The 24,931-nt window shown below is 40.8% G+C and overlaps 1 protein-coding gene across 3 annotated transcripts in view; it reads left to right on the top strand.

The window, feature by feature from the left end:
• slc38a4 (solute carrier family 38 member 4) overlaps positions 1-24,931 on the top strand; it is a 71,991-nt gene that overhangs the window by 21,358 nt on the left and 25,702 nt on the right. Inside the window, exons 2-3 of one of the 3 annotated variants that reach the window (XM_047017753.1) lie at positions 1,935-2,030; positions 24,590-24,764. In XM_047017753.1, coding sequence (XP_046873709.1) covers positions 24,652-24,764 — 113 coding nt within the window. In that variant the 5' untranslated portion in view covers positions 1,935-2,030; positions 24,590-24,651. Of the gene's footprint in view, positions 1-1,934; positions 2,031-22,605; positions 22,723-24,589; positions 24,765-24,931 lie in introns of those variants that run through there. The other 2 variants (XM_047017752.1, XM_047017751.1) reach the window with 2 other exon arrangements.

Raw genomic sequence — 24,931 nt, 5'->3', positions numbered from 1 at the left:
GACAGGGGGTCCCTGAGGACCAGGGTTGAAGACCTCTGCACTAGGAGCTCAACATGCCCAAGGCTATGCCTGGATACCCCAGATGACGCGTCCCTGGTTTTGTCAAGCCTGTGTTATTTGAACTTACGTGGTTGACTATGCATCAATGAATATTTCAGACTGAACTTATGTTTAGTACAAACTAATCTACTTCATATTAAATGAAAGTGTTCAATCACGTGGGTGCAGTTAACAGGATGGGCGCTTCTTAGGATCCCTCCCACTACCTGAAGGCAAATTCAGTTTTCCTCCTTATTACCCATGTTTATAAATGTTTTTTTTTTTACAATGTATTTATGGATTTTCAGTTTGCAAATCACATCCAATTGGACAACAATAGAGCTATACACAGCAAAAATCCCCCCCCCACCATAATAATAAAGTAACTAAATAATAATTAAGTTCAATACATAATAAAAAGAAACACAAAAGTATATTTTACAAACTGAAAGTGTTTTTTTGCTGTGATTTTTCCTGCTAGTCAATGTACATAATCAGATAGGTGTCCTACTCCCCCAGAGCCTGTTCTTGCTGAAGCATGTTAAGAACATTAGTATTATGCCTTACATACATAAAAGTGAAAAGTACATAAAAGTTCCCCAGATATTATCGAAAACATTTTGTTTACATCTAAGACTATACGTTATCTTTTCCATTGACATGTTTGAGGCCATTTCTTTAACACACATACCGATTCTTGGTCCAACCTTTTTCCAATTAAGAGCAATTATACCTTTAGCTTTTAATATACACATCTATCAATCTGAACTCTTTACGTTTAGAAGTGGTATGGTAGGATATGAACCAAGAATAAATAGCTTTGGATTCAGTGGTAATTTATGTGACAGAATTTGATAAATCATATTAACAACCTTTTGCCAGAAGATTTTCCCTATATATATATATCTGTATCTATATATGAAAAAATTATCATTTGGTAGATACCTCCGCAAAGGACACACATACTTCATCCTCCTCCCTGTACATGTCTTGTACTTTCCTTAATCCCTCTTATTGAGCACTCTTCTGACATTATGAAAACCCTGTATCGCTTGAATAAACCCATTTTGGCAGGGACAGCACAGGAATTTTGAAGGGCAGTTGCTCTGGCCTGAAAAAGAAAAAGCCTGCCTTCTAATGATAATAATTCATCTAATGCATTACTTCCATCATTTATTCTTATTGTTATAACAAAATGTTATAAACTAAGCATCAGCGGACATGTAGCTTAGTTTTCCTACCAAAAAATGTGCATGTGATAACGGGCTGGTTGGCTGGTAGGCAAGCTAGCCGTCTGATTATTCAGGCTAAACGTTGCAAACTGAGCCTGGATTTATGAAGATTTTAATTGATTTCATAAAACTTGATGATGATTGTTTGTTTGTTCATTTCTACAACTTAAATTCATATTTTCTGACAACGTCAAAGCAGTTTTTTATCGACACAGAATAAAACAACCGTGACCGTCTCTTAAGTGTAAGAAAATGCAGGTTCAGGTGGCGGTCGCGTGCAGTAGCTACCGCAGAGTAAACCCCCCCCCCCTTGTGACTTCCACTCTCGTTGCCCATAGGCTTATTGATTGGAAGTGAATAAGGCTACTTTATGAAATGTTTTGGGTGGCGATTTTTTTAATCTAGGTCTACATGAAATTCTGCAGCTGTTTAAATTCACCATTATTTATTTATTTTCCTTGGAGGGGCACTTTGACTCGAGGAGGGGAAATGGGCAGTTGCCCGGGCAACCTTAGCCATAGCGTGTGCACGTCCCTGCATTTTGGTCTTCCCCCACTACCCCTGGTAGAAGGACCTCTAATTTCCTTGCAAGAATTTTACAGAGTGTTTTTGTATCCGAATTCAGAAAGCTAATTGGAACCATATTTTCACATTTTGTAATAGGTTTCCCTGGTTTTGGAAGTAAAGTGATTAAGGCACCCCTCATAGATGTGGGGAGAAGACCATTTTTGAAGGATTCCTGAAACATCTCCAAAAGAGGTGATATAAATTTGGTTTTACATTTTTTATAGATATCTATAGTGATGCCATCTGGGCCCGCTGATTTTCCAGCCTTCATACAGCCAATCGCTTCTGCAATTTCCAATTCAGTTACAGTTTGATCTAACACTTTCCTCTGCTGAAATTTGGGGATTATCAAGATTGTCTAATAATTCTGTCTGTGTGTCCAGATTATAACACTCAGAGCTGTATAATTTCCCATAGAAAACGCTGAAGGTCTCATTAATCTGTCTGATCCACTATAGTTCTACCACTTGGGACTTCAATGCAATTAATAGATCTTTCTGTTTGTTGTTGTTTAATGAGCCAGTTTTCTGGGCTTTTCCCCCTAATCATAGTAGGACTGTTTGAGTCTCATTAAATCAGCAGCTGCTTTGTTAGCTGCCAATTCATCATACTGTGATCTAAGCAGTAGACGTTTTGAATGTACATGTTATTATAGATTATTGTTTCCAGTTTTTTAATTTCCTTATCTAATGTCTTCATTTCAAGTGTTGTAGCTTTTTTCTTTGAGCTAGTGAAAGAAATGATCTGGCCTCTAATAAAGGCCTTGAAAGCCTCCCATCTTATACTAGCAGAGGTCTGGGACTTGTTACAATCAAAGTCTATTTGTTTATCTAAGAATTCCATGAATGTGGGATCCGTAAGCCATCCCGTTTGAAAACGCCATCTTGGGGGATCACTCATTAATTTAGTATCTTAATAGTTCAAAGATACAGCTGCGTGGTCAGAAAGGTCTATACCATTATAATGACATTCTTAAATTTTGGAGGCAAGTAGTGCTGAAACCAAAAAGTAGTCTATGCGTGAGTGAGTTTTATAAGTGCTAGAATAGCAGGAATACTCTACTGCATTTGGTTTACCATGTCTCCAGATATCCAACAGATTAAATTCCTATCGTCTTTCTTGACTTATTGTGAGTACTATCTAAACCAGCCGACCTGTCTCTTAAAGAGTCTAATGTACAATTAAAGAGACCAGCTGTTATTTATTGCCCAGGGAGATTTGATGCAGTCAAAAATAAACTATCATAGAATTTAGGATCATCTTCATTGGGACCATAAACATTTCAGAGTTAAGGTTTCAGATAATAACCTACCCTGGTCCTTGATATATCTACCTGCAGTTGTAGGGAGCAGACAACACTTGACCCTGCCATCTTCACATCTTCACTCAAAAGATGTGTTTCTTGTAAAAAAAAAATGACTTGAGTTCAAGGATTTTATCCTGCTCATTACTTGTTTCACCTTTGTAAGTTTGTTCAGACCCCTACAATTCCACTAAGTACTTTTACCTTACAGCTATCTGACATTAATTCCAAGATGCATTAATGTATCCATAAGAACCGTTTCAGTAAAGTACATTGACAAAGCACAACTGCAGATAAAATAAATGATGAAGTAAAACAATAAGTCCCCACCCCTAACCCCATATGCACCCGAAGTCCATGCGCTCTGGACCTCCCATCCCACACTTTTAACTACCGATAAAGCGAGTCTCTAACTTTTCCTTCTCCCTCTTTAGCTCTAACTAGATTTCTAATTTTTCAGAATACTAATCATACGTAAAATACAAAATGTAACAATGAACTATGCAACACTTGCAACCTGTAGGACGGAGATAAAAGTAAAAAGTCCATAGCCTGGCCACATAAACTCCGCAATGCGTCGAAGCCTACGAACGATAGGCCTAAACCAATGTCGAGTTTGTTGCGTGGGTGCTCCATAATGTCCGTCATCCATTTTATACGTAGGCCATGTTAGCCATACTAGCCCAAGGAAGCGAAACTCAGTCATGTCAAGGTAAAAAGGAGAGGCGCTAAACGAAACAATAATAATAGACTGATCACCTATCCTTAAGTGGAGATGGCAAAAAAAAGTAGGGCTACTGTGTTATTTTCCTGTCGTAACCTTCCAACGTCGAGCTTGTCTGAGTCCTTAAGGCTGATGTATGCTTCTGCGTTTTTCAAAAAACGGACACATGGGACTGCCCTAGTCTCCGTGGAACGCCCTCTACGAGCTCTCCGTCAGCCCTCGGAGAGCCTCGGAGAGCTTGACGTGCACTTCCTGAATTTTCTAACTCCGTCGTAATTTCGGAGAGCTACGGAGAGCTCCCCGAAGACCCCCTTGGCTGTGATTGGACAGTAATAAGAACTGCTTGCGTCAGGAGCTGGGGCGGGGTCGCCGTGAAAAAACGGGATCCTTTGACCGCCATTGCTGTAAGTTTTTACAATTCATATTTCAGCTAAACGGTACATGTAAATCAGCATCTGAATTTAAATGTGACGAGAAATGGGCAGTGTAGTTGCTGAAAATTGGCATATTTTATTGATGAAACGGCTAATTTGTCAATTTGCTCCGACTTCTCGGTAACCTAGGTAAACACTTGACGACGTCTTACAAAAAACCGTTGCGCCACCTACTCTTCTGGCGGTGAATTGTTTTCAGCACCCACAGCCTACGGAGAACCATAAACGCAGTCTATCCGTCTGTATCCGTGCGCCCGCCCATCCGTAAACGGAGACGCAGAAGCATATTTCGGCCTTTAGTTCAAAGGGATTGGATAAACCTGTCCACTTCTGCAGGAGTTTGAAAGGTCTGAGATCTCTCGGTGTGTCACCAGAAGCCGGGCTGGAAAGATGATACTGTGCTTGTGAATCCCCTTGTCTCGCAGCTTCTTGCGCACCTCATCATAATCGCGCTGCAACCTGTGCACACCAGCAGGGAGGTCCACATGGAAACGGACCATTTTTGCAAAGGACCTGTCCCTTGTAGGGCTGTCCCCACTCAGTCGACTAGTCGATTTTCTGGTCGATATGCTCTAGGTCGACTAAGATTTTTTTAGTCAAGCTTCCGTATGGCAGTGTGAGATCTGATTCCCGCTTTTGTCACCATTGCTGAATTTAAGAAATGTTCTACAGCAGTGGTTCTCATCCTTTTTTCAGTGATGTTACACCTTGTGAAATATTTTTTCAGCCAAGTACCTATAAACTATATCCAGAGGAGATAACAGTGCCACCTAGAGCAGGGGTTCTCAAACATTTCAGCCCACAACCCTTAAAATAATGGTGCCAGTGACTCGCGACCCCCGCATCCACGGAGGTGGTTTACGTATACGTGGGAGTAAAAATAGGTCCTGGACCTTGATCCAGACCCGTCATTTGGCTTGGCGGGGAATCGATCCGGCAACCTTCTGATTACTAGTCCGACTCCCTCACCGCTCAGCCATCTGACTCAGCCATCTGACTCCCCAATTGGTAAAACTTTGTGCGTAGCAACCCACCTTCTGACTTCAAGTTTCAATGACTTTCCGTTACGTTAAACGACCGGACTACTTGCGGAATGATATGAAAATTGTGAATTAGAAGCACAAAACCCGTTGCCAATGACAGCGGTCGTAAACTTTTCGCAGCGATGAATATCAAGAAATTACAAACCTGCGAACGCAGACATTTAACCTACATATGGCCCATACAAATCAACAGAACTTTTTGGAACATTCTGAAGAGCCGTATAATAAAAAAATTAAGGATTTTTTTATGGATGCTAATCTTTAAAAATCTCACGTACCCCCTGGACTGCCTTCACGTACCCCCAGGGGTACGCGTACCCCCAGTTGAGAACCACTGTTCTACAGAAATTGTAGATTATATTAAGACAAATAAAGCAACTCAAAAAATATATATTTAAAAGAAAAGGTGTTATTGTTTTCCCTTTCGTTAATCTGTACTTTGTTTTGTTAGTTTTTGGCACACTGCACGAGCACAATTGTTTGCCGAACTACAAACTCTGCCATAGCCTACTCTGTCTGTGTAATTAGGAAAAATGGCAAAGAAATGTGGTATGGCAGCATTTCATTTACAGTTCATTTACATTTTCAAAGTACCGGGTGACTCAAAAAACGTTGAATGCAAAATCTGCCAACAACAGTAAATTTTTCATAGTTTGACGTTGAATATGATGTAGTTTACCACCTGAACCATAAATTGGCCTACTTCGCTCATGCTAACATGTGCTGGGTTGAAAAATGAATATGCCTATTATAAGAATCACATCCAAATCGAATGACATTATATTCTCCGGCCAAGACAACACAATCTTTCTCTGTTGCACCGTTCCCCACTCGGCTGCTATGCAAGTTCGCATGCTGCACTTTTTCAGGCAGTGAATAGCGCGCTGATTTGCATGTTAAACAAACAATATTTTTTATTTGTAGTACATTGGTTATTATTTATTATCTATTACAATCAGGCAGTTTGTTTTATATCGGTATTCGGTAACAACAGGACTGGTGACATGAGGCTTATTATTAGTAAACGCTTACTTTATAGCGCATGAATCTGGAATGTCCAGCAGCTACATTGAGTCAGATTGGGATTTTTTTGGTAGAGTTATCAATCTCCCTTCTTACGTATGTATGTCTTTCATATTATCTCTTAAAACACAACACACAAAATGGTTTGATGAAAAGCATTGTGACATTTATAGAAAGAAAAAAAAAAGTTTCTAATTTCGATTAGTCGATTTTCAGAAGTGCTAGTTGAGTTTTGGTCGACCAAAGAAAATCTTAGTCGAGGACAGCCCAGTCCCTTGATTCTAGCTGCCTTCAGTGCTCGTTTCCTGTCCTTAAAGTTCAAGAACTTCATAATTAAAGTCCTTGGATGAGCCGTGCAAGAGTCTTTGTTTGGCGGAGCGCCTATTCTATGAGCCCACTCTAGTACCAATTTTTCTTGTGGTTCCATATTCAGAGCCTCAGGTATCCATTTCTCCAGAAACGCAGTTGCATCCTGGCCCTCTGTCTTCTACGGTAGCCCCACCAATCTCACGTTGTTTCATCAACTTCTGCATTCCAAATCGTCAACTTTGTCTGTAAGGCTTTTAACTGTGCTTTCCAGCACAGTAACTTTGTATGATGGCTTGTTAACGTCGTCCTCCACATCAGAAATCCGTTGCTCGGCCTGTTCCATGCGGTCTGTGCAGTCCTGTATCAATTTTTTTTACATCCATAATCGTTGCTTGCACTCCATACATTTTCTTAAAGAGTCCACTTTTCATGGACAGTATGGCTTTTATGATATCTTGATTGCTATTCTTGTCTGGGTCTAATATTTCGTTGTCTACTTCGTCAAGGTCGTACTCGTTAGCCATATTGTCAGCTTGCATGTTAACCTCTTCAACCTTCGAATGTTCGTTGTCTTGCCATGATTTATTCTTTGTTGTCCTGTCTTTTGCATTTTTTCCTGACATTTTAATTCTGGGTACTCTTATAAGCGCTGCGTGACTTTCGATAGGATTCTGATTAGTATTGTAGGATTAAATTACATGCTAGCAGCACAGCTTAAAATTTGCGACCTCCTAGCATCTCGCCATAACCGATAAGACACTTTTTTAACATTCATAGGGCAGATGGTAGAGTGTCGACTTTTCCCATATCAGTGACGAAAAATTAGGTAAGGGGCGGAAGGGTTAGGGTGTGCGTGGCTCCATATCCATGTATTCTTGTCCTTCAGGAGCTCGTACAGCGGCTGTCCTACCGTTGAGAGTTTGGGGATGTATCTTCCGAGATAATACACCATTCCCAGTATCCTTCTCAACTCTTGCACGTCTACTGGTGTTGACAGCTGCCGAATAACTTCCACACTGTCAGGGTTAGGCCGGATCCCGGACCGGTCAATGAGATGCCCGAGGAACCGCAGCTAACTCTGCCACGATTGAGCTTCAGACCAGCTGTCTGTATAGCTGACCATTATGCTGCTCCTCTGTGGCCCCATAGACCAGAATGTCATCCATTAAGACCTCAACACCCTCCAGCCCCTGTAGGGTCTCCATCTTCCTCTGGAAGATTTCCGGTGCGCTCGTTAATCTGAACGGTAGCTGTTGAAGTTGAATCTGCCAAATGGCGTAATAAGGATAGCGAGCTTACAGCTGTCTGGGTGCAATGGTATCTAGAAGAACCCACAGGCGGCATTGAGCGAAGACTCATCTCATCAGTAGTAGGCAGGATATACTGTTCTCTTTTCACAGCCTCGTTCAGCTTCTTAAGATCAATACAGATGCAGGCTTTACCTGTGCTCCTCTTCAAGACTGGCACCATGGGTGCACACCAGTCCGTGGGCTGTGTCACCCTCTCGATGATGCAAGTTCCTTTTCATCCTCTGGAGCTCCTCCTTTACCTTTTGCAGCATAGGGAGAGGTATGCATCATGCTGTGTATACAGCATATGGCTGAGCGTTGTCTTTCAGCAGTATCCTCACCGGTTCAGTCTTTAATGTGCTATGCTCGCCATATGCCTGCAGATGTCCTCTGTCGCACACCATTTCATCCACTCTCCTCTCCAGATTCATTTCAACAGACAACGGCCTGCTGAGTAGGTTGTTGACAGTACGTCCGCGGATGAAATATGCTTTGATTGGGTGAGTCTTTCCTTTGTAGGTCACTGTGCTCTGGATCTATCCTATGCACTGCAGCTCGCCGCCTGGGCTGTCCCAATGGTATGTCTGCAGGTTCCAGTGGTCTTTTGGGGATGATTGAGTGCAAGCATACCAGCAACTCGACGGCCCATTGCTCTGGCGACCCGCCTGCTTTACTCACAGCCCCAAGAAAGTATGACTGTTGTTGCTCCGTTTGCTCTGTAATCTCACTCTTTGCCTTCCTGCTCCTACAAACTCTACTCCAATGTCCGACTTTGTTGCATGTTTTGCATGTGGATTTTCTGGCCGGGCAATTTTAGTCTTTACTGTGCCATGATTTCCCACACTGCCCACATTGTCCTTTAGTTCCCCCATTTGGCTTACTGTAGTGGTTGGGGTATTTGCTGCGCTCGTGAGTGACTTATTGTATCACCCCCATTGTCTCTCCTTACATGCTGACTTGCGAAGCAACCTCCTCCGACTGCCTGACTGTCTATGGTCAGCGCTAGCGTCAGGCTGAAACAGCTGCAACTTCCGTGAGACGTCTTTGTCGAGTATTCCAACGACGATTGAGTCGCGGATAGTCTCATCTGCTCGCATCAAATTTCAAAATTCTCTGCCATTCGCACAAAGCCCTGATAAATCTCAGCTTTCTGTCCCTGTCTTTTTACGCGCATATGGAAACATGCACGTTCGTGTGTTACATTCGTCCTCGGCACAAAGTACCCATCAAACTTTCCAAGCACCCTAACAAAATAATCTCTATGTCCATCTTTTGTAAATGCAAACAAACTGAAGATGTTCTCAGACTGCATGGCGCCATTTTCTTTGTCCAGCTTGGTGGCGGTTCATGCAAGGAATAGTTTGTTGGTGGATTGAACTTTGCCATGACTTCGTTTTCACTTCTGACACCATGTGAATCAATGCAATTGAGGCTTCTTAGTTTGCCTAGTTTGTTTAATGGATCACCGTGTGTCTCACTTTTTATGCGTCCCGCGAACTTCCGTATAACCCCCAGTATATGTGCAAGCGCATTACACTACCGTATATGACAGACATGCCGATAAAAATAAAAAAACACCTGAGCTATAGCAATCTCTTCCGACGCTGAGAAAGCTAGGGTGGAGTGCACTCAGGCTATTCAATTAATTGGGACAAATCTGAGGTTACAGTGTGTATGGCCACTGTAGGGCTGTTTTGGCAGCCCCTTTGTCACTGGTCACCCAGACACTCGCCTGGGACAATTGTTGATTTGCATGAATGTTAAAATGACTATCACACCTTAATGACACACCTCTGGAGAGGTGATCTCAACAGTTGAAGAGGAAGGTGGACAGAGGAAGACTGAAATTATCATTAGAAGTTGTGTTCTTGTAAATATCGTTCTAAACAGCTTTTAATATCATGTTTGATATGCTTTTGTTTCTCATTTTATGTATTACATTCTAGTAATAATTTTAATACTGTAACATGTACATGTTACAGGGTTTACAGAGTTTGTGCCTGCAGCAGACCAACATGTGTTTAACATATTATCGTGTCTTGCAAGGACACCACTTGGTCTACTGCAGCCTTGATTAATGATCCAATTTGAATTTGTATGCTTCAGACAACTTTTCTGTCATATGGTCGGTCCCCATTTCAGTCAGATTTGGGTGTATATAGGAATACGTTTTTACCAATCACTTTGAGTTCTGTTTACGATACAGCTCCGGTGCGTTAGGCGCCTAGTCTTCATTGTGAATACCTTTTGTTAACCGTTGCTCTGAAGGTATGTTTTGTATTTGATGATATTTCATTATCATTGTATTGTCTAATTACCTTACTATTTAGATAATAAACTATTATTGTGCATTTTAAGTTACTTGTTCACCTTGAAACGTATCTATCACGCTACGGCGGTGAACACTTTGATCTAGTCTGGTTGATGCGGCTAACAGATTATAAACAGACTTTTGAAGTAGGTTTTAATTTAAGGCCTCTGAGTCACTTACAGTGGATCTCCACCAGTGTGCGAAATACCCGTCAATATTCGGGGGGGGTACCCATCTTGCGATTTGATACCGATCGAAATTAGCTCAATATGCAGTAAGCAAGGACGGACTGGGAGTAAAAATAGGCCCTGGACTTTGATTCCAGACCGGCCCACCAGAACCAGCTCCCGTATACGCCACCACATTGCCCTGCTAATGCATGTACATTCTGTGTTTGATGTGATGCTAGTAGGGAGTTCCACAGTTAATGCGAGCGCGCTATGCGCAACAGCGATTTTTTTTTGGGCTGATTTCAGCGATGTTTTTATTTTTTGGAGCTTAATGTAAAATAAACATGGTGCTACCGATGGCCAGTCCGCTACTGTCGATAGGTATAACATAGTACCTATTTCATGGATGTATGCCAAGCCAATCAGTCTATTACCTACATGACAACACACGCACACACTTAACCATTATTGATCATCCAATATGCTATTATTCTAGTATTATTCGACATGGTAGGCTAGTATTCGTAAAGCAACACTGACATAAGAGGTTGCATTGGCTAAAGTTGTTTGGATGCACGTTGTTTATAACAAGGAGGCAAAGTTGTGCATTACAATGCAGACATGACAAATAATTGGCACCAACCTGGCGCATTTACAAGAGCAATTAACTGAATAAATGCCAGGTATAGCCCCAGCTAACACATTTACGTTGCCCTGACGTTGTCGCAACGTCACGCGATGACCAAACATACGTTGCCGCAACGTCTTTGGCGACGTTGCGGGACCGTGCATCTGTGGGGCGCCAGTAGGTTGCCGCAACGTAATCTTGTGACGTTGCCAGTCCGTAACCGCAACGTCGTGGCAACGTTAATTTTCCGACGTTGCCAGTCCGTAACCGCGACGTTGTGGCAACGTTATTTTCCGACGTTGCCAGTCCGTAACCGCAACCTCCTAGCAACGTTGTTTTGGGACGTTGCCAATCCGTAACCGCGACGTCGTGGCAACGTTACTTTCCGACGTTGCCAGTCGGTAACCGCGACCTCCTAGCAACGTTGTTTTGTGACGTTGCCAGTCCGTAACCGCGACCTCCTAGCAATGTAATTTTGTGACGTTGCTAGTCCATAACTGCGACGTCAACAATTTACTTAATTATGAAGTAACCTATATTTCATATGCAGACCTCATTTGCCCAGAAGGCTACTTGTTTTGGTATAATAGATAGCCAACGTTAGGAGGAATATATTTGTGTGATGTGTAGCCTGACTCAAGCTAAATCATAAACGAGGCAGCATTTCAGAATCAGAAAGTGTTTTAATCGCCATGAAAGTTTGCACAGACAAGGAATTTACTTTGGCAAGAAGGTATATACATTCACCATATAGGAATCCTAAATATGTGGTCTACCTATACTAAAGGGGAGTCAGATGGCTGATCGGTTGGGGAATCAGGCACCTGGCTGGTTTTGAATGGGCTGCCGGGGTGTGTTTGAGTGTTTCTTCTATGCGGAGCTCCACAGCTTTCTCTCCCAGTCCCGTCTTCTACTTCATCACAGCGTCTGGAATTAGAAGTCATGAACTTATTGTCAGCACCAATGTGAACGTTGAATGCGTGTAAGCCATAGTTTGTGGGATCTCCAAACACTTACCGCTGTCTTTCGCAACTCCAGCACCTTAAGGCGCTCCTCAAGGTCTTGAAGTTCAGCCTGTGTTTGGGCCACCTGTAGGTCCATCACTGGCACCTCTTCAGTGTGTCTGCCCTGTGGTCGCCTGAACAGGAGAGCCTCTCGCTGGTTCTCTTCCAATGTCTCCATCTTCCGGAGCATAACCTGTAATGTGTCTGTAATTAAAGACAAGTAAAACAAGTTTACAAGAGTTTGCATGATTGGCATACACTGTGGTTCTTAGCTGTAACATTGATGTACATAACAAATGTTACCTTGATTGGTCTTTGCCCAAGATGGTACAGCTGAATGGGGTATACAAAGCATTAGTAAGACAACATTTGTTGTTTTGACAAATATGTTTCCCCCCACGATCAGAACAACTTAAGTATGCCTTACAATTAGGTATGCCTTACAATGGCAATGGTATGAGTATTTTTTTGAGTGTCTTATATTTGCACTTGCCTGGCTGCCAGCTGTTTTCCGGGGCGCCCTATGGGTTCTCCTCCACCAGACCAGAGTTGACACCTAGAGGTATGGCATCTGGTGATGCAAACGTTTTAAGTCATACTTTTGCTTCAAAGCATAGCCTTTAGGGTTGCCATGGCTCATACAATTATTGTCACTGTTATAAACGGTCATTCTTTACTTTACCATAATCAAAGGGACACAGTACTTGTGATGGTGGTCGGATCACCTGTACAGAAATGAAAGTGGAATGTAGTTTACGTACATAGTAGCCTGTTAGTATTGATATTGAAGAAGCATCGTATACGTGATCGTTCAAAAGCAGGGCCGCACAGCGTAGCGTCGCACATGTGTGATTCTGAACATTCCAACCAACTATTTTCCGATGGGCAGAAACTATATGATAAACACTACAGTATGGCTTCAAAATGTACAATTAGTAGGCTAACAAGTAACACTAGCAAGTAGTAGCATTGGTACGAGTATTATCTTAGGTTGCTAGGTAACGGAAGCTAATTAAAGCATAATTAAATACATAGCTTCCGTTTTGGAAAAATAACTCACGTACTCTGGTGAAAGTGTCTGAAATATTTAGAACTCACTCATCTAAAGGTTAAAACTAATAAACTTATCCAAAAACAAATGTCATGTACAAATTGGAAGAATTAGTGACATGATACTTTTACAGACGCCATTGCTGTGCATGCCATGACCGACTGTGAACGTGATCAGCCACGCGCTAGCGTCTTTGAAAATTCAGGGCTAGCTAGTACTGTAGCTAAATAAACTATTTTGGGACAAGGTTTTCTAACAGTTCTGAACGTTTATTTTCACTGATTCTTTTGAGGGTGATTTTTCAGACGCTAAACTTTGATAACATGTATGCATTTTCAGTATTTCAAAATAACTTTCTGGAGGGTTTAACCTAGCTAGCGAAATCCTAACGTAAACAATGTGAATCTGATATAACGCTATAAACAACTCAATTTCAAACCTATATGCCCCATCCAATTTCTAAAAATATGTTTATATATTTAAAACTATGTCTGTAAAGAAACTCACCTTTGAAGTAACTTATTTCCAGGTAAAATCCATTGTGTGAAAGACGGTAGGACCCCGGCAAAAACTGTTTAGGAAGCCCAGTTTCAGCTATGCGTTGAAATGGGCATGCGCAAAGTTGTTGCTTAGGGGCAGACTGAGGGGCAGGTTTGCTAAGGAAGAATTGTAATATTCTGTGATGACTTGTCTTTGAAAATGAAACTCTTAAGAGTCGCTTACCTTTTGGTCACATTTAACAATTTTTTATTACAAAACTATTGGAGCACAAATTTGCATTGTGTGTCATACAGCTTTGGTGTGCTATAGCCTACAAATAATGTTTGCTTAATCATGTTACTCATCACACATTGATTGCTTTTGTACATGTTTATAGTAAAGAATGAAAGACTAAATTATATTCCACATTCTGTCTTTTTTAATTTACGCTATGTGTCTGCATATGAGAACATTGATGACCAATGACCTGCTGGGGCTGAGCAGCACATGAATTACATGCAGTGTCTACATTTATATATATAAACCACTATATTGCACTCAAGATCCGTTGTCCTGCGACAAAAATAAGGTAACCAGCCGACCAAGGGACGATGTCGCGGCAACGTTGTCCACGGGTCTAAAAATAAGGTAACCAGCCGACCAAGGTACAACGTCGCGGCAACGTTGTCCACGGGACCAAAATTAACGTAACCAGCCGACCAAGGTACAACGTCGCGGCAACGTTGTCCATGGGACCAAAAAATTACGTAACCAGCTGACCAAGGTACAACGTCGCGGCAACGTTGCCCACGGACCTAAAAATTACGTTACCAGCCGACCAAGGTACGACGTCGCGGCAACGTTGTCCATGGGACCAAAAAATAACGTAACCAGCCGATCAAGGTACAACGTCACGGCAACGTTGCCCACGGACCAAAAGATGACGTTACCAGCCGACCAAGGTACGACGTCGCGGCAACGTCGTCCATGGGACCAAAAAATAACGTAACCAGCCGACCAAGGTACGACTCGCGGCAACGTTGCCCACTGGTCTAAAAATAACGTAACCAGCCGACCAAGGTACGACGTCGTGGCAACGTTGCCCATGGGACCAACTGGCAACATTCCCTTTATAACGTTGCTACGACGTTGCCACAACGTTGCCAGAAGGTAACGTCGCGGGTTACCAACTGAGCACTTACTGGCAACGTTGCCGCAACGTCATGTGTTAGCTGGGATAGCCTATCGGAGACAGTTGCGGTCTTTCCATGCGCCCACCTGCTTCGTTGACCAACCAGCCGGCAAGTCACTTGTGCTAGCAGCAGTAGCAGCTGTAGCAGCTAACGTTACCTCAGCACCTGCTGCTTCTTCGAAACACTCGGCCTCAACTAAACGTTGTTCTTCTGGGGAATCACTGTGTGGGAGAGGATCCTCTGTTCTGGTAGTCTGAGTGGGCCCACTGTGCTAGCTGCAACAGCATTGTCATTCGGTGCCTCTTCATCGCTGAGTGCCAACTTTTTGGATATGAAACCAAAGTGTGTGAATGATACACTCTGCTTTCGCTTGCTAGCCCTTGACTTCTCAACGTTTCGGTTTGGCGCACATGGCTAACTATATGTACACAGGACTGGCTCGGCTCCGCTTGGCCCAAAAAATTGGAAATAAATGTTTTGAATTCTGAATACTGGTGCGATTAAAAACATTTTAGTGGCCATTAGTGAAAATATTAATTTATTTTGAAAATATTGAGACCCCCTTCAAATTTTGCTTTTGAGGCTTTCATCATGTTTCCATTATGCTGCCTTGTAAAAAATATCTTTACTGAATTATCTATTTGTTTTCTGACGGAACACATGGAACGAATCACTGCTCCACATTTTGATTGAAAGCCGTCACAACCTATAGTGACCGTTTACTCCTTTCTTTTCATCCATTGAATAGGATTTAAAAAACAGCTGTTTTATTTGTACTTCTGACGAAGCACTGTTAAATATAGGTGAAAAACTACGCCTCAAAAACAATAAATAAAATGCTTTCTTAAAAAGGCAAAAGAACGCATGTACGTTTTCTTAATATAATTTTTTAAAACCAACAGACTGATGAAAAGGCGGGACATTTTCTCAATCAGCGATGTGCAGGACATGGGGTGAAAATGCTGTGCGGTACAACGCAAAGCGGGACGGGTGGTCACCCTAAAGGCCGATATATGCTTCTGCTTTTCGGAGAGCCTCAGAGAGCTTGACGTGCACCTCCTGAATTTTCTAACCATCCGTCAGACCTGCGGAGAGCTACGGAGACCCCCTTGGCTGTGATTGGTCAGTATTAAGAACCACTTGCGTCAGGGGCGGGGTTGCCGTGATAGCAGGATGAACAGAATCTTTTGACCGCCATTGCTTTCAAAGTTTTTACAATTCATATTTTAGTTAAACAGTACATGTAAATCAGCATCTGAACTAAAATATGACGAGAAATGGGCAGTGTAGTTGCTGAAAATGTCCGTATTTCATTGCTGAAACGGCTCATTTGTAAATTTGCTCCGACTTCTCGGTAACCTAAATAAACACTTGACGTCTAAACAAAAAACGTTGCGCCACCTACTCTTCTGGCCATTAATTGTTTTCAGCACCCACAGCCTACGGAGAACCATAAACGCAGTCTATCCGTGCGCCCGTCCATCCGTAAACGGAGACGCAGAAGCATATTTCGGCCTTAAGTGTGGCCTAGTTTTATGTTATTATTTTGGGCTGCTCTGTACACGTATGATTATTGCCTAACCTGAAACTAATAGGATGTTATGTTGTTGATGTAAATTGTATTGTACAAGCTTTTCAAGCTAAACTATATACATTTTTAAGTGTTCAAATATTCACTATTTTCTACTATTGGCAACACAATTGACTACGATTGAACTACTGTGATCTAAATAATGCACATAACACACATCTAAAAAGAACCGACAATTCAAGTCTGTTGTATACTTTATTTGTGGCCAATTAGTGGATTTGATGCGTTTTCAATATTTTTCCTTGATGATGTACACCCTTCACTTCAGGCCTTTCTTGTGAAAATAGTGAGTTCCTATTGGCCTTTACAATATATTCCAAACCCACAATGCATTGAGAACTGACTCTAATGACTTCATGTCTTAAAACTTTTTACTTTTGCACTACATTCAATTCCTGTAATATTTGTATTTTATATTGTATTTTATATTGTAATTTGTCAACTTGTATTTTATTTTATGCCCACTTTTATTCTATTTTAGTGTATTCCACTTATTACTGCTAGTTTTTGTATAGTTAGACCACATATTTAAATTTAAGATTCCTATATGTTTATTGTGTGCACCTTCCTGCCAAAGCAAATTCCTTGTCAGTGCAAAGTTTCATGGCAAAAAATCCCATTCTGATTCTGATCAACAAAAATGAAGGCCTTCTTGAGACTTTCGGGGGTCATTTGGATATAGGGCTGCACAGAGTGCGAATTATACAATGACAATCGGGGGGTAAACTCAGTAACCCCCCCCCCCCCGCCCCCAGGACCTAGTTCAGCCCTGCCGCCGCCCCAACCACGTAAACGGCACGACAATGGCACACACAAACACACTACTAAAACTACAAACACGATTGTTTGTAGTAATTTCTTTCCGAAATCAAAAAGTTGATCTTTACTAAATAACCAGAGGAACATATCTGACTTCATCGCAAAATAAGGTTGTTGGAAATCTCTCCAGATTCTGACAAGCAATGAGACAGAAAAATGAAGCTATCTTGCTTGATATAGACCTAGCGATAGGTATATTTTCAGTTGGTGGTTAACCATGTTTCTATCATTAACATTCTTGTGAATATTCTACAGCTAATTGCCATTACAAATACATTTGTGACCGATTTTGGGGGGGTATTAGATAGCAAACTTGCCTTCCTTGCACTTCTCACGACGCGGAACGCACCTCACCGTAGCTACACTGAGGTGATTCAACCAGCTTCTGTATTGCACACTGCCTGGTCACTTGCGGTGTTTCTTGAGTTGTATTGGGCACTTGTCACTCGCGCTGTGTTTATTGAGTGAATTTTGACTATGGCAGTCAGTGTAATACTGTGTAATATTCCCTGCCATAAAGTCAACATTTCTGTGTATCGCCAACCTGTTATTGAATAAATATGGTGAATATAATGTAATTAGTGCTGTCAGTTTAACGCGTTATTAACGCCGTTAACGCAAACCCAAATTAACGGCGTCAATTTTTTTATCGCGCGATTAACGCTCTTTTTGGCCTATCAAACTTTGTAGTTTTTTTCACATGCAGTTGCAACAATTACCTACGTTAGAAAGACTACAACACCACACCGGATCTAGCTAGACCGGAAATAAAACAACAGGCACGCCACACACGCACTTGTTTGGCTTGCGAGCTGGCTAAAGAGTAGTAGCAGAGCCCGTTTACGGATATTAGACATTCTCTGGTAGTAGGCTAACGTTTTGAGTGGATGGCGAGCACGAGACGCCGAAATGGATGCCAATAAGATTCTGAATGGAAAGTTTACTTTTTAAAAGTTGCCAAATGGTTCCATTGACAAGACCAAAGTGATCTGTGTGTTTTGTCGTTGTAAACTGAGTTATCATCGTAGCACGTCCAGTCTGAAATACCACTTGATGGCCAAGCACACAGCTGATGCGATTCATGCGAATTCTCCGCCCCCTCGTCAAAGCCAGGCAATTGCAATGTTGTTTTCAATAAAAAAATATTTGCACGAAGCAATCCGAACCACTTTTCCATGTTGATAAGAGCTTTAAAATTGAAAAAAGAATGTGACAAAAAGTCACAAAAATCAAGGGACATTTAGAATAGATAAAAATGTGCGATTAATTGATTAATCGCGAGTTAACTATGACATTAATGCGATTAAATATTTTAATCGTTTGACAGCACTAAATGTAATATTTACGATTGGTAAGAATGATTTATAAATGTATAGACCCCCCCGACCTGTGGTTTTTACCTCTTTTGGGGGGTCCGAGCCTTAATCGGGGGGGTAGGTGAAAACTACCCATACCATTTTGAAAAATGTAAACTTTTATCATATTTTTGGGAATATTAAACCTCAAACAGAGACAAGAGTATCTTAATGTCTGGTATACGTCCACATCCTTTACTTTTTCAATGAAGTTTAAAATAAAATTATAGAAAATCACTAATCTTTGAAAATGGCTTAATCCTCGCAAATCCTAACTTTTTTCAAAATTGTGTCAACAAATATACACCAGATTATTCGAATAAAGTTTGGCCTACTTCCACAACCTTTCAATTTTCAATAAAGTTTTAAATAAAACTCAAATAAATTGCTCATCTTGGAAAATAGAATTAAATCCACGCTAATATTAATAACTTTTTTGAAATTGTGTGCCTGTTTGTGCACATTCTGAAGATTATTTTGCACTGTGATTTGCACTGTCAGTTCCTTTTTTGAATAAAGGGTTGGAAATGAATGCTTTCTTGTTATCTGATTAATCGATTAATCGGAAAAAGATCGACAGATTAACGTTGTTAATGGCACACATGTTTTACAAACTAATGGCACCTCTGGAAATTCCTAATAACATTACAAATTAGTTTCCTTTTTATAATAGACTTTTTAAAGTCGATCAGTGTGTTTAGGATCTTTCAAGCAGTAATCCATTACTTCCTGTTTCATTGGGATAAATAAGAGGTGACACGCAATATTCCCTTATTCATACATTAACATGTGCAATCACTTTATTGCACTACATGTTCTATAGTTTATATTTAAAATGGTAAATTCCTTGTTTGTGCAAACTTAATTTGCGAATAAATCTGATTCTGAAAGATAATACTCAAATCAAATGAGGGAGAAGTGTGTTGAGCTTCACAATATTTATAGAAGTAAAAAATGCTACTCTCCTGAAAACACCCTTATATACCCTAAGGGCAATACTTTAAAAGTTCTATGCAACTGGAGCTAAGAGATCACTATTGGAGAATTACTGAGGAAAGTAGATTGCCAGAAAAAGAAAAAAAAACATTTCCTGTCATTTCACTTCCAAGTGCCTGCAGTTTGCTATATGTTACTTGAGCTTTGAGTTGAACGGTTTTCTATGGTCAGATTATTATTTTGGTACTTTTTGGCAACATGCCCTCAAGGTGGGTTTGCTGGGGGGAAAAAATGGCTGTGCTGAAAAGAGCCTGATCCCCACTGTTAAGTATGGTGGAGGTTCTACAATATGCTGTTTTTCGTCGAAGGGTCCTGGAAACCTTGTTAGGATACATAGCATCATGAACTCTGGCAACTGGGTTGTCGTTGGATCTTTTAGCAGGACAATGATCTTAAACACACATCAAAATCAATACAAAAATGGTCACCGGGATACTAAATCAAGCTTCTGCATGCCCATCTCAGTCCCTCTGATTAGCTGAGAGGCTTGCATTATTCAACAACACACCAAATGTCTCTTTACAGTTTTATTTAAATGATTTCTTCCCACATGGGTTAAAAAGAAACGTGTTTCTTAACCTGCTGGCAAAATTGGGAATAAAAAATTGTGTAAATTCTATGTGCAGTCCTTACAATCATATGAATATTGATTCATATTATTTAAAATATCTATATATCGAGCTGTAAAGTATCAACATTGTACAAACCTGCTGCTAATATGAATTTCTGTCATAAGTTTAAATAAATTAATACCCTAAAAAGTCAGTAACTTCTTACTTTGGTCGACAAATTGTTTTGTGTTGTCGTAAGCTCCATAAGCAGGTGTTGATATGGTAACCAATTGTTACTAACATTTCTGTGTTCAAATTGTCAGTTAGAAAGGTTGTGAAACTTAGGCACTTTAACACACGGGCCGGTGCTTTGGTACGACTTCGTCGGCGCGGAGTGCGCACAGCGTTACCAGGGATTCTCTCCAACCTTCGTATGCGTTTATGGTTCTCCGTGGGCTGCGGGTGCAGAAAACAATTCACCGCCAGAAGAGTAGGTGGCGCAACGGTTTTTTGTTTTGACGTCGTCGAGTGTTTATTTACCTAGGTTACCGAAAAGTTGGAGCAAATTTACAAATTAGCCATTCCATCAATAAAATACGCACATTTTCAGCAACAACACTGCCCATTTCTCATCACATTTAATTCAGATTCTGATTTACATGTACCGTTTAGCTGAAATATGAATTGTAAAAACTTTACACGCAATGGCGGTCAAAGGATTCTGTTCGTCCTGCTATCACGGCAAACCAAGCCCTCGCCCCTCGGCTTGAAGCAACGGCCGCGGTGGATGTAGGTGGTATTGCATGTACGGTTAGGTTTCCGACTATTCCGGTCGTTTTTATTCTATTAACTCCACTCAACATTTACAAAACTATCTCCCCCAATAATTTTTGTTTGATTCTCGAACCTGGCTCATACTACTAGCTTTTTCATAGCAAAAATCTGGAAAAATTATTCTAAGTTTGAAACCAATCCGAAATGGGTAAACTAGCAACCCATTTATTTGCTGCAATGAAATTTGCCTGCAAATGTGATCGCGGATACTAACAGGACACGAGCACAAAAGTTCACATTGGCCGATAGCCGATTTACATGAGCTCTCGGAGCTAGGGAAAAAAAGAGCCACTGTTTAAAGCTAGACAGGAAGACACGGAAGTGCAAAGATGTCCGCGTCCAGTCCAGAGAGTTACAAAATTAAGGAGGTGCACGTCAAGCTGTTTGAGGCTCTACGAGGGCTGACGGAGAGATTGTAGAGGGCGTTCCACGGAGACGAGCGGGTTCCCATGTGTCCGTTTTTCGAAAAACGCAGAAGCATATATCGGCCTTTAGAGCACCAACATTTCTTCACTTTTCCGTTTTTATTGCAATGCTTTTACAAATATTTGGGTAAGGTTACTTCTTGTTGTGAGCTCTTTGTCATTAACGCAACACAGGTTGAGTAGTCAATGCAAACTCAATGTTACTTGTTGCTACGCTTGAGAAGTGACTGGAGCAGGCTTGTTCTAGTAACGTTTCCTCTTTACACCCACCCATCACCCCTCCCTAAAGTGGGAGAACCTTTACCCCTACCCCACCCCCACCCAGCTTCAGGCTGTGGAATTAGGGAAGGTTTTATGGTCACAGAGATGTGAGACTTTGTTAGAAAACCTTGCCAGTTGGACGTATAACCCCAGGTGGTGTTGTGTGAAGAACTGCTTTGCTTTCCTAGTTTTTAGACATTTTACAAATATATATTTTTCAACAGTTTAACATATTTGGCTACATGACGTAATGCTGAGACTTGATTTTGTGGATGGAATTACTTCTCTTAAGTTAGTGAATGGACGTATACAGAATGGTAATGGTGGTGTTTGGTTGTGCTGTAAAATATTTTTAATGACCATTGCCTCTTGAAAATATGAAAATCAATATTTAATTGGCTGTACAAGGAATGTATGCCGTTTAGGAGTGCAAGTGTATGTAGAAGATAGGCTGGGAACACAGAATCCTTCATGTGAGTGCACACAGCGCCACTTTCAGGGGCACTTTTGATTGGTTTGCTTTAGTCACAGCCTGTTGGCACAGTTGGTTGTTCCTGGCACGTTGCTGAGTGCTTCGCTGAGTCACTCCGTGCCGACAGTCTAGAAATGTTGAAGTGGGAGGGACAGTAGCAGTTAGGAGGGTGTCGTTGGCCCTGCGGACAAGTACCCCGGCCAGTGTGTAACACATGGACACCACAGCAGTCGACTGACTGTCATCTCAACCATAAGTTTATGCATCTGCATCCAGCAATCAACCCTCTTTTTCACCTACACTTTCAAATTGTCTCTCTAATTGACCATCTGTCATACTATTTATTTATTTTTCCAGAGTTCATGTACATCTCTCTTTCCTTACTTAATGCAACTATGGGGGAGGGGGTTTGGGGTTGTTGGGTACAGGCACCCTTGCTGATTGGCCAGGCTAGGTCCTCCCTCTGTTCTGTTCTTTAAAATACTTTCTCATACCTTGGTCACTAAAAAGCAACAGCCCTTTTAGGCTGCACTGGTTCCTCTGTCCTCGTAACTTCCCCAAAATACTTGGGGAAACTAAGAAATAGCACGTTGAAATATCATTTTGTGGCGCTACTGAGTAAGTATTTCATTTTTTGGTGGCTGATGTAAGAACTTTTGTTGGTTGTGGGGCATAGTTTTACGTCACTTGCCTTTTAAAGTGTATTCAATTTATAGCAAGATTTTGTGAAGTGCACTGTGGTAATATATACTTTATGCAACATGAAAAGTGGATTTCTATCTATAGAAATAATCTATTAATGAAATTGAATTAATTTGATTTTATATTTCAAATTCTACTTTATTCTTTATATAAACCTGTGGCCTCAGTTTCAGGTTGGGAAAGGTAGGATTTGGTGTCAGAACACAGTACGCACCACTTACATTTGCATGTGAAAAGCCACTTGAATGGGTCTGATCTAAATGTCCATTGGATATACTATAGAGACACTACATCAGAGTTGCGAGGTGCTCTGCCTTGTTATAGTGTTTAAGGGAGAGGTGTGATGACTGGTTCAGCAGGTTCTTCAATAGTGAAATGTTTTTACACACAAGTAGTAAAATGTTGTTGGCTAAAATAAGCACTTATAGCTTTACACTTGAAGGCCACAAGTCTTTTGATGAACTGCAGTATGGCTAGTGAAAGCAATGGATATTCACACAATTATGCTTTAGCAATATGCAATTATCAATTTAGTTAAGACAAACTGGTGTGTTAACATTGACAGAACAAAAAGACAAAAAATTTACTGAAATATTTCTGGTAATCCACCAAAGGAATGTGAATTATGTGAATTATGATAAAGGCTTCAATTTTTGCCATCTTCCCTGTAAACGGTTATATGTTACTGTCCCTTTTGACAAGGGTCACAGCGTGTGTTTTAGTATCCTCAGTAATTAGAAAATTAATGATATTTAAAGATGTACACTGGTTGGTTAACTGTAGAAATGGCATGCTGGGATCATCACGTGAATTGATTATTAGATTGGACCTAATTTCTAGACCAACTTCTCTACAAATAAGGTTGAAAGTCCAGATGTCATGAAAGCAGGTTTTGTTTTTCATCTGATTCGTTGGCCTATATTCATTAAAGTATGCAAATGTTGTCAATACTAGAGAAACCTGTGTGGGAAAACTGTAAAATTATTTAGAAGGTCTTTGTCCTGCCCAGTTCTGTTCTGCCCAGTTGATTTTTGCTTATTATGTAATCTGCATAATTAGGGATGGAAATACATAAATGATAAATGTGCCCCCCCCCTGTGGTCGTTTGAGGGTTTGCAAGTGGTGTGGCCATTTTAAGTGGTTAAAATGGAATAGAACAGACCACTCTTTGTCATGCCAATGAAAGTGTGGGGGTAGACTTCACAACTACATATATTATTTGACCTTGGGCTGACTTGATAGTTTTCATAATATCTCAAAAAAAAATAATTAGCCACATGTTTTAATATAAAACCAAGTGTAAAGTCACAAACTGAATCATGCCTATACAGCTTTTATTTTTCATCTTAGGGCAACTTGTCATTGTATCATTGGCCTGTGCACCACATTTTTGTCCTTAGGGTAACTTGTTATGGCCTTTGAACCGGAGGGTTTCAGAAAGTTTGAAAAATGTATCTTTTATAACAGACGGCTAAATGCTAGTTGTAGTAGGTCCACGCCACTAGATAAGGACTAATGTGTACCGTGACCTTTCACATGAACAGTATGTAGTATCTTGTGAGGAATTTGCCTAAATGTTTTTCCTGAGAACTTACTGTGTAGTTTAATCTATTTCAACATTAACCAAAGCAGGCCTGAATCATCACAGTATCATTTTCTAAAATAATACTAAGTAAATCTGGTAAAAATGTTGTTCACTAAGACAATTGTAAGTTCTTTAACTGGCTGTACAGTGTCATAGCATATGTATAATGCTCCTTTTCCCTCTTCACTATGCTTACAGGTTGTTGCCCACTTTTCAAATTGACACCAAGTATTCTGACATACTGAAGGCCTGAAAAAGCCATGGACCGTATGGAGCTAAAGAAAGTCTGCACAGATGCAGATGATGACAGTACTGACAGCTTGGATGATAGATGCACAGAGCCCATTGACTCGGAGAAGGCCACCATCAATAGGTCAGAGCAAAAACTTGCCTTTAGTGCATGCATTATACATTTATCCATCCTTTTTTATGTACATTTGTGTATAACGGGAGCTACTGGATCATTAACTACTTGTAGATTTTTCACAGTTAAGATCAGAAATTTTTGTTAATGTCTCAATGGAAAGATAGATTGGGTAC

The sequence above is a fragment of the Hypomesus transpacificus genome, unplaced genomic scaffold (assembly GCF_021917145.1).
Source record: "Hypomesus transpacificus isolate Combined female unplaced genomic scaffold, fHypTra1 scaffold_62, whole genome shotgun sequence".
Taxonomy (NCBI): Eukaryota; Metazoa; Chordata; class Actinopteri; order Osmeriformes; family Osmeridae; genus Hypomesus; species Hypomesus transpacificus.
This window is presented reverse-complemented; position numbering and strand designations above follow the sequence as displayed.